This window comes from Pristiophorus japonicus, chromosome 16 (genome assembly GCF_044704955.1).
Source record: "Pristiophorus japonicus isolate sPriJap1 chromosome 16, sPriJap1.hap1, whole genome shotgun sequence".
NCBI classification, from domain to species: Eukaryota; Metazoa; Chordata; class Chondrichthyes; family Pristiophoridae; genus Pristiophorus; species Pristiophorus japonicus.
Genome location: NC_091992.1, coordinates 82,624,799 through 82,637,006, shown reverse-complemented (window position 1 = coordinate 82,637,006; position 12,208 = coordinate 82,624,799). Strand labels below are relative to the sequence as shown.

Genomic DNA, 12,208 nt, shown 5'->3' with positions numbered 1-12,208 from the left:
AAACAGCCCACCCCCCCATCCCAAGAGCATGCCCCCCAACCCCCCCGGCTCCGGACCCACCCAACACCGGGAACACTCCCCCCGCATCCAACCCACCCCGTCCCGTCAGAATCCTTCCCAAATGCCGAACACCCCCGGATGTCGAGCCCCCAGCCCCGGCCACGCCCCCGCGACGCCGACCACACCACATCCACCAACCGCCATCTGCGCAGTCAACCCGTCCACCCCACTCTGAACACTCCCCGCACCGAGGCACAGAGCCCCCAGGCCTGCCCCTCCAACACACTTCGACCCCCCAGACCTCCGCTGCAATGTGGCCCCTCCTGTCCCCCGCCCTGGGTTTCTCCACCCCCCACCTCCACCACTCTCCCCTCCATCCCCCGTCCCCGTCTCCCCTCAACTTCCCTCTGCCTCCCCGCACAGGCTCCCATCTTGGGGGCGGTAACCTTCTGGGGCAGGAAATTTCTAGCCCCCAATGTGGAAGTCCTGCTCCCGCCGCAGAATTGGCCTTACCACCCCTCAATGGAAGCGGAGTGCAATTTCCCACACTCCACTATGAGAGCTGTTGCCTGTAAATCCATGGGGAGTAAGGTCTACTCGCTGTACGTCTGCGAGCTCTTTGATTACGCTCAAAATGCTCTTGAATAAGCCTTCTTCCAGCTCGATGTTGCATAGAATAAGCAGCCAGCAATAATGGTAGAGATATTATAGCCCCCATTCTTTTAAATGTCCTCAGATAGCCTTAAAAAGAAACTATAAACTCACAAAAACCTCAATTGTAAAACGCAGCCTTCCCTCCAAATCCTTTTATGCACTGAACTTCTGCTCTGTTTTTCAAGAAGTCATCGTTAGCTCTGGGTGTGTTGTGGGTCCGACCTGTTTTTTTCAGGTGTGTTTTTGGGCGGGTGATAAAAATGGCGATATCGGTGAATTCTTCGCCCGTGGCAGTAGGGGAGCGTTGCATGTCGATTGACGTCATAAAAACGGTAAAAGAAAACATGCGGGCGATAAGCCAGCGCAAAATCGCTGCTGAATTTTTCGCCCGGGCGCTAAATTTGGTGCGTTACATTTACCGCCCCAAAAAATTACTTTTTCCGCTCCGCCATGGCAGTAAAACAGGCGCAAACCTGCCGAATTTCTAGCCCTAAGATTCTATCCTTTGATACCCTTATTTATCAAAAATCTATCGATCTCAGTCTTGAAAATTTCAATTGGCCCCAGCACCCACAGCTCTTTGGGTAAGCGAGCTGCAGATTTTCACTATCCTTTGTGTGAAAAAGTGCTTCCTGATTGCACTCCTAAATGGCCGCGCTCTAATTTTAAGATAATGCCTTCTTGTTTTGGTTTCCTCAACCAAAGGAAATAGTTTCTCTGTACCTAGCCTATCGAGTCCCTTAATAATTTTTACTACCTCAATCAGATCACCCTGCAGCTGTATAAACTCAAGGGAATACAAGCCAAGTTTATTCAACCTGTCCTCATGATTATATAATTCTGGTGAATCTATGATGTATACCACTCCCCCCACAAGGCCAGTGTATCTTTCCTGAGGTTTGGTGCCCAAAACTGACCGCAATACTCCTGATGGGGTCTGACCAAGGCTCTGTACAACTGAAGCATCACTTCCACACTTTTAAATTCCAATCCCTTTGAGATAAAGACCAACATTCCATTAGCCTTTTTGGTTACCTCCTTAAGACCTAGCTCTTTGACCAAGCTTTTGGTCACCCTTCCTAATGTCCCATTCTTTGGCTCAGTGTCCTCTGTGAAGAATGGGATGTTTATCTACATAAATACGTTGTATAATTGCAAGCTCTGGCATTCCCTCCCTGTACCTCTCTTTTCCACTTTAAGGTGCTCCTTAAAATCTACCTCTTTTACCAAGCTTATGGTCACCTATCCCAATACTTCCTTATGTGGCTCAGTGTCAAACTTTGTTTGCTAACACAGCTGTGAAATACCTTGGGATTCAAGGTGCAAGTTGTTGTTATTGTTATTGCGGAAATGTAGGTATTCCTGGAAAAATGGGCTGAATGGCCTCCCTCATCTGTACTTATCTTTGGAAGACAGTGCTATTAGGAAGTTGGGATAATGCTGCTCACTTGAACCTCACTAGTCAATTGTAAGCAGATTCAATGTAGTATCAGGCCTTTTTCTACTGTTTTCTCCCGGTTTCCCAGGGCCATTGCTGCTAGTGCTGAGTAAAGTCAGCCAGTGGGTGGATTTGAGTTGGAGCAACACATATAGGTGAGGAATAAGTTGTTTCTAAGAACATAAGAACATATGAATTAGGAGCAGGAGTAGGCCAAACTGTCTCTTGAGCCTGCTCCGCAATTCAATAAGATCATGATTGATCTTCGACCAACTCCACTTTCCCGCCTGATCCCCATATCCCTTAGAATCCAAAAATCTATCTATCTCAGGCTTGAAATAACCACTCAGCATCCACAGCCCTTTGGGGTAGAGAATTGAAAAGATTTACAACCCTCTGAGTGAAGAAATTTCTCAACCCAGTCCTAAATGGCCGACACCTTATCCTGAGACTATGCCCCCTAGTTCTAGACTCTTTTACCTTTTATTTGTTGAGAGTAATTTATTGGCCGGAACGAGGGTCTAAAGCAATTGAATAGTGGTTTACCCTCCCTATCTCTGTACACTTCACCTTTGTCCTGACCTTAGCCTCGCCATCTCACACTCGCATCTTGGTAACAGTCTCCCAAGTACAGGGGCATTCAAACTGTGTCCCATGCGGTTTTCCAGCACTGGCAATCAGGCTCTTAATGCCCAGAAAACTGTCCTGTTGGTGTTAATATTTTTTATTAGCTGATTTGTCCTGTTTGAACTTTGTGGGTCTGGAAAGGGTTGCTATTGGTGCTGTTACCTCATTGGTGGATAAATCCAAGGGTATGAAGATTTGTTTGTATCTGCATTTCAAGCCATATGCAATTGACACGAATCTGCTTCATATCCCACAGCACTATTTTGAAAAAGAGCAGAGGAGCTATCCCCAAGTTTGCACATTTCTTATGATCTGGCTTTTTCTCAGTTTCAGAATTGGCAATCTGCTGATCAAGCAAATGCAAATGCGCTCTAGAGATAGCCACCAACACGATGCAGAGTGGAAGTCAGTGTAACTGAAAATTGGGCAGTTTCTATAAGGGGCTGCCAAATTGCAGCACCGGTTTTACGCCCATGTGGTAAGTTGAAAATTATGGCCCATGTGTTCGGTACTTCATTCGTGAAGAAAAGTGAGGAGCAAGGACCTTTGACCTGGGCCAACATTTATCCCTCAACCAACATCACTAGAACAGATTATCAGATCATCAGATCAGCATCACTTTGCTGTATGTGGGAGCTTGCTGTGCGCAAATTGGCTGCTGCGTTTCCTACATAGAAACATAGAAACATAGAAAATAGGTGCAGGAGTAGGCCATTCGGCCCTTCTAGCCTGCACCGCCATTCAATGAGTTCATGGCTGAACATTCAACTTCAGTACCCCATTCCTGCTTTCTCGCCATACCCCTTGATCCCCCTAGCAGTAAGGACCTCATCTAACTCCTTTTTGAATATATTTAGTGAATTGGCCTCAACAACTTTCTGTGGTAGAGAATTCCACAGGTTCACCACTCTCTGGGTGAAGAAGTTCCTCCGCATCTCGGTCCTAAATGGCTTACCCCTTATCCTTAGACTGTGACCCCTGGTTCTGGACTTCCCCAACATTGGGAACATTCTTCCTGCATCTAACCTGTCTAACCCCGTCAGAATTTTATATGTTTCTATGAGGTCCCCTCTCATTCTTCTGAACTCCAGTGAATACAAGCCCAGTTGATCCTGTCTTTCTTGATAGGTCAGTCCCGCCATCCCGGGAATCAGTCTGGTGAACCTTCGCTGCACTCCCTCAATAGCAAGAATGTCCTTCCTCAGGTTAGGAGACCAAAACTGTACACAATACTCCAGGTGTGGCCTCACCAATGCCCTGTACAACTGTAGCAACACCTCCCTGCCCCTGTACTCAAATCCCCTTGCTATGAAGGCCAACATGCCATTTGCTTTCTTAACCGCCTGCTGCACCTGCATGCCATTACTTCATTGGCTGTAAAGCGCTTTGAGGCGCTATCTTAATGCAAGTTTTTCTTTATTATGTGATTCTCTTCCCTTGAACCCAGACTACAACACCAAGGCAACAAACTTGGACAGTCCTGGTCGCCACCAGCGCTCTAACCAATCACAATCCCTCATTCATAATCTTCCCTTCGCGATGACCAATAGAAATACATCTCTGATTCACCCAGGCAGAGGGCGGGGCTAGGCTCGGGAACGGCGCACTCTGATTGGCGAGAGCATCCGAGCACCGCCTGCCTCGCCGTTTCCATGGCGTCACCGTGCGGGCTGCTCTTGACCTCTGCTGCGGGGGCATAACGTGGACAAGCGAACAGGCTGTGGGGCTGGGCCGGAGCTATGATCGTTCCTCGGCCGCTCGCTGCTCTTCTAGCTCGGGTCTATTGCAGGACGACCGGCAGCGGCAGTAGCAGCAGCAGCAGTAGCGGCAGGGCCTTCTCCGGTGAGACAGCCGCGCGGTAGTTGGTGCGCGGAGGCGCCGTGGGCCCGGCGGCGAGGGGCCGGGGATCGGCCAGCAGAGGTGGGTGGGGGGGGGGGTGGGGGGGCTGGGGGCCGCTGTGCGCTGGAGGTCAGGAGTCATTCCATCCCTCTGATGTAATGGCTCGCGCAGCCCCGGGGAGTAACCTTTGACCCCCCGTACCCCACTTTGACTCATCCCAGAGCTTGGTGAATCCTGCAGCTCTCCCTCGGGCTGCAGGGAATGATAGCACGGGCACAGTGCAAAAAGCAACTGTTGTCAGGGGCTGCAGAGAGTGATAGCACGGACATCATAATAGGCAGTCTCGATGAAGACTTGCTTCCACTCTTAAAATGAGTCCTTGGGTGGCTGAACAGTCCAATATGAGAACCACAGACCCTGTCACAGGTGGAATAGATAGTCGTCGAGGGAAGGGGTGGGTGGGACAGGTTTGTCGCACGCTCTTTCCGCTGCCTGCGCTTGATTTCTGCGTGCTCTCGGCGACGAGACTCGAGGTGCTCAGCGTCCTCCCGGATGCACATCCTCCACCGGGCGGTTTTTGGCCAGGGACTCCCAGGTGTCGGTGGGGATGTTGCACTTTATCAGGGAGGCTTTGAGGCCCGGGCACAGTGCAAAAAGCAACTGCTCTCAGGGCTGTAGCCAGCACTGCAAGACCTGGGTTAGTGGTGCTAACATTGATCTTGGTGCAATATTTTTAAAAAACATAGGAATTGTTAGAGGATAAAAGGACCTACAGTCTAACTAGTTTGCCTTCTATCATCATCATAGGCAGTCCCTCGGGGTCGAGGATGACTTGCTGCTTCCACACTAAAAATGAGTACTCCGGTGACTGATTAACTCATTTTAAACGGTGGAAGATGCCTTTGCGTGAATTCTTTTAACGTGGGGTGGCCGTTGCTCACCAGCCCCCACGCGGGCTTGATGGAGCAAGGTTTTGGTCCAGTGGCAAGGGGATCCAAAACAACTGGAGACCAACTCAAACATACCATCCTGGTAGTCGCATGATGGAGTTGCTGGCTTATCCTAGCAATGGTCTACAACAGACCCATATTAGAGATTTTTGTCTGAGGCATCCCAGTAAATTGAAAGAAAACTTGTATTTATTTATAAGCGATTGAATGCAGACAGCCACACAGCAATTCCGGCAGCATTGATCTGCATTTGCATGGACCTTGTTATCTGCTGGATTACTGCCTCCTTTTCTGGCTCACTGATAGATGTGCAGTGGCCATGTACCCTAAGAAAGGGTACACTCACCAAAACATCATAGCCTGCCTTTTTTTCTCTTTACAGGTGCTGGTTGTATTTCCAGCATATTTCTTGTCTTTTATTCTGTTTTGCAGAGCAGTCTGGGAGAGTGGCACGTGGAGGTCACATCCCTGAGAGTGGACCAGTTTGTATTATAGAAGTGTATCTAGTCACTGTGTCTGTATAGGGTCTGATGAATAGAGTATTCTATTGAGGGGCCATATCTTTAGTTTGGATGTTTACTCTGAAATCTTTATTTTACAGGTTCTTTTATTTCACTCTCTGATTTCTGCCAATAACCTGTTTGGTCTTTTGTTCATTTATCTCTTAAGTAGTGTGGCATTGTACTGGATGCAGCTGGTGTATGGGGTGTAGATTTCTGATGAATTTTCATGTTTATGCAATCATTTTTGCTGCTGTTTACTAGAAATACTGTTCTACTTGAAGCTTTGCATTTTAATCTGCAACTTAGAGTCATCAGGTGTGATAAGTGCTGTAGTCTCTAATTCACATTGTCAAATAACATCGGGGCAGTGGGTTTCAATGAAGTGAAATATTCGTAAAAGGTACAGTGATGTATGTCGGACATCCTGCCTGTTGTGATGTCTTTCTAAATTAAATTTTACATTAGGAATATAAAGCACATGTATCTATGTTTTGCTATTAACAATTATATATAATTATATATAAAACGTGACCACTTTTTGTAAACATAACAACTTGGACCATAATTTTTGCTGTCCAGTCTTGGATTCACTGTGACTTCTTGCAATAATGTGTGTGTCTCGTGTTCAATTTAGGAGTGCAATGGTTTTCCTCGTTGGCAGAGCCTGAGCTTAAAGTTTGTATCGTCGGTAGTGGTCCTGCGGGTTTCTACACTGCACAACACCTGCTCAAGGTAATCTTGTATAAGAGAAAACCCAGTGGCGCATATAAATTGCCGCTTTTGTATGCACCAGTTTTCTGCTGAATATTTCTGCTATCAACCATCTATTTTCAGTAAATAATACTTGAAGTTGAACAATTGTATCCAAATTCTTTGTTTTCCCCAAATTATCACATCACCATTGACTTCTTCACAGAAATGTGGTTCCATGCTAATTGCAACACCCTATCCCCAAAAAGGTGTTAGGCTGGGGGTCAAATGTAAAATGTCAAAGCTAAGATTGATAGATTTTTGTTCGTTAAGGGTTTTAAGGGATATTGAACTGAGGCGGGTAATTGGAGTTGAGGTGCAGATCAGCCATGATCTAATTGAATGGTGGAGCATTTTGTATTTTGTCCAATGTGTGGTGAGTACTGAAATAAATGCAGTTTGATCAGGATGTATTTACAAACTATATATTCGCAATGAGACCCCTTACCGTTATCCATTTTTACAAATTGAAGTACAATTCTAATTAATATTGTCTCTCTTCCCTGTTATTTTTTAAAAGGTTATATGACCGCATTGGGTGAAACTGTTTGGAGAAGTTGCTGTGACTTGTACTTTTGGGGAGCTGACATAGCAGCCTTAGAAATGTATTTATTAGCCCCAGTGCTTTGGCTTCAAGTGTACATGTTAACTCTGTTCCCTTACACTGGGTGTAGTGGCTCCAAACCAGCTCCCTAATAATATTGCAGAAAGATTTCTCTGCATGTTACGTCTGCTTAACAAAGTCGGAAACCCGTTCATAAAGAATGTGCTTACAGTTTTGTACACGGACAAAATGCACAGAAGAACTCTTTCCCCTGTTCAAGTCAAGCAAAAGGATGTTAAGCGTATTTTAATACAGAAAAAGCCTCTCTGTAGCTCGCTCTAATAATACTTTACAGGAAATACTTTTGAAATTTCTGGTAATTCTTTAATTCATATTAGAATTAACTTTGGAATCCTATGTGTTTTTGCTTTCTAATTAAATCAGAATTGTATTTATATATAAGTAGTGAGGGGTGGAAGCTGTTTAATTTAAAATTGTGTTTACTCTTTGTTTTTCTGCATTATTTATAGCCAGTCTCTTTCTTACATAGTGAATCTTGATATTTGTAATATGCTAAATCATTTGCTGTATTTATTCTTCTGTTCCAGTATCATAAATCATCTGTAGTTGACATCTATGAGAAACTGCCCGTCCCATTTGGCCTTGTGAGATTTGGGGTTGCTCCCGACCATCCAGAAGTGAAGGTTAGTCCAGTATCTATCAGTGTTGGACAGAATCCAGCTGCCAACCTGAGATGGTGTGGAGGACGATTGAGCCATTTACAGAATTGAACTGTAATTAGTGCCTGTGCCTGCAGTCAAATATTCAATTAAATGTAGATCATCGAATGAAAAGATAAAAGTGGACATGTAAAATGCCCTAAACATACATTAATTTTCATAAATTGGAGAAGTATTTCTGCATCCAAATAGAATAAAGTTGACAGCTGTGATTGTATGCATTTGAATTTACTTGGCGGTGATCTAATTTAAGGTATTCTGTACCTCATTTAAACATTAAACAAAAACTGTTACAAAGAGCAGATGTTGGCACATCTTGTCATTTTTACTATTGAAGTGTCCTTAATGTTAATGTTTCTTTAATACACTTGCTGTTTGCTTATTGGTGTGGTTGTAATTTTTAGAAAGGTACAATTCCCCCCCCCTATATGACAGCTGTAGATTGCTCTCCATGCATATCAGATGTTCCTTGGCGTTGCTTACGTTATGGCGTGTTGCAGGATAAAACTTCTATAAGGAGAAGTGCGTTATGTTCTATGCACATTGTATCTTTGGAACCTACTATGAGTAATGGTACAGGAGATCTTCCAGTGTAAAAGTATTGTCCAGTGCCTTAAGTTGCGTCTTGTGCTGAAAGCTTGCAGCTGATAGATAAAGCTCCTCGCAGATATAGTCCACAAGGTTGTATGTGCCGGTCTGCAGCCATTTACATTGACCGTAACATTGTAAGTAATGAAACAAATCTAGAATACCTTTACTTCAAGGTTTGTAGAATTCACTTGTAATACACAGTGCAGTAAGGTACCCACTATTGATTGGGGGGGGTTGTGAGGGAGTGCCCTCTGCATTGCATAATTTTTGAGTTATTAATAGAGGCAGATATGGTGGCAATTAAACATTTTTGCTGTTCCTACTTCTGTGCTTGTGTAGTTTAAGCCAACAATGAACAAACCTGAAAAGCAAATCAGCCACCATAACCTAACACGAGCTCACATTGTGTGAAATATCTCTTTTGTGTAATGATCCCTTTAGATACCAATGTGTTCTCAATGTTTCCACCCCACAGAATGTCATCAATGCGTTCACCCAGATAGCACATCATGACCGCTGCTCATTTTATGGGAATGTTTCAGTTGGGAAGGATATAAGCATAGAGGAGCTGAAACAGGCATACCATGCTCTGATACTGGTAAGAAGCGATTGAAATTATTAACCTGCTGATTATTTGGCAGTCTCCAAATGTATAAAGTGAAATGTTTTGGCTAATCTAATCCTCAAAACACTCTGAGTCAAGGAGCTCTATTAAAAGTGTTAATTGACGACTGTGGTTTTCTCCCTCATGGCCTGAGCTAAATCCTTGGTGTACCTCTACTTTTTGCTTTTATTTCTCTAGATGACAACCACTGCACTTATTTTTTATTCATTCATGGGATGTAGGCATTGCTGGCAAGGCCAGCATTTATTGCCCATCCCTAATTGCCCTTGAGAAGGTGGTGGCGAGCCGCCATCTTGAACTGGTGAAGGTACTCCCACAGTGCTGTTAGTGAGGGAGTTTCAGGATTTTGACCCAGCAACGATGAAAGAAGGGTGATATATTTTCAAGTCAGGATGGTGTGCGACTTCAGGAACCAGGTGGTGGTGTTCCCATGCGCCTGCTGCCCTTGTCCTTCTAGGCGGTAGAAGTGGCGGGTTGGGAGGTACTGTCATTGTATGAAGTGTTATAAAATGTTTTGACCAGCTGTGATACTATATAAAAGCAAGCTTTATTGCGTTACTGGCTTACAATGAACTTTGTCATCCCAGACCTATGGAGCTGAAGCTAATCGGATACTTGGCATTCCTGGGGAGAATCTACTGGGTGTCTATTCTGCCAGAACATTTGTAGGCTGGTATAACGGTTTACCTGAAAACAGAAATGTAAGTTAACTGTTGATCTACATTATATTTTATAATACTCTGACCCGCATACTTAAAGATTGTTTAAAGTTTTTTTGAGGGTGTTTTGCTGCTCCCATTTTTTGGTATCAAAAAATAGTATAGTCAGAGGAAATGTGCTTAAAAATAAAAATCTGTATATAAAAATGTATTTAAAAAATGCTATTTATTTGGAACATCAGTAAAACTTAAAGCAATTGGGGGGAAAAAAAAATATTGGTTCATCAGTCGGAATTTTTGAGAGAATACAACAAGTCTGGTTGATCTTTAAAGAGGGAACAGCTTGATGGACTTGATGGCTATTTTCCTATTCCTAAAAATGCTAATGGTTTAAGTCAGTACCCCGTTGGACTGGATCTTAAAAGTTCAGAGACAATCAAGCACAGCTGTTTGCACCAGAATCGGGAAGGCTTAAGCAGCACAATACAAATATTTTTAATTTTGAAAGAATCCATAACAGTTTAGCTTGTTGCTAATATGTACCAGATACTTGGTCAGAAAAACAGCACACACCAGTCTGTCCTCATTACATTTAAAGTTTTCTAAAGATGACTAGTCCCCTAATCGGACAGCTCAGTGACCTCATGATATACACAGTGCTGTCTGGAGGAAATGGAGAAGTACAGGGTAATTAAAATATTTATGAATCCCTTGCGTGTAGAATTACCTTTTCTGTAGACATTGGAAAATGCAGGAATGTCGAGAGAACTGAGCATTGATATGGGCCATAAATAAATTGAATCATGGACTGTTTTAAATGCAGGTTTATATTTTAAAAAAAATCCAATTATTTAACAAATACCTGAAAGGCTAAAGCTGCTGGTTTTGGCCCTGATGCTTTAAATTACATAATGTAGGACAAAATGATCCAGGTTCCCCCCTCCCCCTCCCCCCCCCCCCCCCCATATATATTTAAAAATAAATGATGCCAAAGCCTTTGTTTGTTTTCCTGCCCAAAATCGGGTCCTGCAATATGTGCTTGCTGCATTAGTGACTGAAGCCTGGCTGCACATAGTGACAGCACTATTCTGGTCAGAATGGAGATGATTGGATAACTACCCCGTCAAAGTGAGTGGGATTGATTTTATGCACATAATTTGTTTTGTGTTGTTATCCTTCACTCTCTGCATTTTACTGGAGAAATCATCCCTGCTTTTATCGGAAATGTTGCTGTAATTTCGGTCAGGAGTTCTGTTTGTTGCAGCTCGTGGAGACTTTTTTTATAATAAAAATAGATTTATTTGCTGAGTACATAGACTGCTGTAATGCGCTGTATTAATAAACTTTGTTTGCTGAGCAAATGGACCTTGGGGTAAAATAGACTATGTTTATCAATCCAGCCCCAACTCATTGCTGACACAGTGGTGTCAATCGACACTCTGCAGAAGGGCTGCACGGACCACAGGGAGTATTCGTGCTGACATCACGGGTGTGATGCGCACTCATCTGGGGACCCGGTTTGTAGCATGAAGACCATGGAATGTTACACATTTTAGTTTTCACGTTGGGAGGAATCTTTTTTTAAACCGATCCACCAGCCCGAAGAAACCTGGGAGTAAGTGCTGGAAATCGGCAAAAACTTACTTTAATGATCCCTAGTCACGTTACAGAATCGATACCCTGTTGTTGACTGTTGAGAGTAAAAAGTGAGCCAGGCACTGTTAAGTTGAGCAGTAAATGAGCTCAAGTATGGAGCGCAAGCTTTTACCGTAATTGCAGATGCGCCATCTCGGGAACCCTCCTCAACCATCATTCCACAAATCATTTTGTGTACGTGCTTCTTAAGAATACGCAGAGTGTCAGCTGTGGCTCAGTGGGTAGCACTCTCGCCTTTGAGTCAAAAGTTTGTGGATTCAGATCCCACTCCAGGGACTTGAGCACAAAAAAAATATCTTGGGCTGACACTCCAGTGCAGTGCTGAGGGAGTGCTGCACTGTCGGAGGTGTCGTCTTCCAGATGAGATGTTAAACCGATGCCTTGTCTGCCCCCTCAGGTGGGCGTAAAAGATCCCAGGGCACTATTTCGAAAAAGAGCAAGGGCGTTATCCCCGGTGTCCCGGCCAATATTAATCCCTCAATCAACATAACATAAACATATTGGCCCTTAAATTTCGTTCGAGCTCTTCCCGCAGGCAAATGACAGAAAAAGATAAAAAAGATGCGCACGTACCTGTTGCTGCTGCGCCCGTAGGAACTTCCGAGGCTGAGGCCTCTGGTGACTGTGCGTCG

At 44.2% G+C, this 12,208-nt stretch overlaps 1 protein-coding gene across 3 annotated transcripts in view; it reads left to right on the top strand.

The window, feature by feature from the left end:
• Window positions 1-4,393: 4,393 nt before the first annotated feature.
• Window positions 4,394-12,208, top strand: part of fdxr (ferredoxin reductase) — a 38,916-nt gene continuing 31,101 nt past the window's right edge. For 2 of the 3 annotated variants that reach the window (XM_070857504.1, XM_070857503.1), the window contains exons 1-5: window positions 4,394-4,561; window positions 6,646-6,743; window positions 7,914-8,009; window positions 9,112-9,234; window positions 9,849-9,962. In XM_070857504.1, the coding sequence (XP_070713605.1) occupies window positions 4,459-4,561; window positions 6,646-6,743; window positions 7,914-8,009; window positions 9,112-9,234; window positions 9,849-9,962 (534 nt within the window). In that variant the 5' untranslated portion in view covers window positions 4,394-4,458. The remainder of the gene's footprint in view (window positions 4,562-6,645; window positions 6,744-7,913; window positions 8,010-9,111; window positions 9,235-9,848; window positions 9,963-12,208) is intronic. The other variant, XR_011587296.1, reaches the window with a different exon arrangement.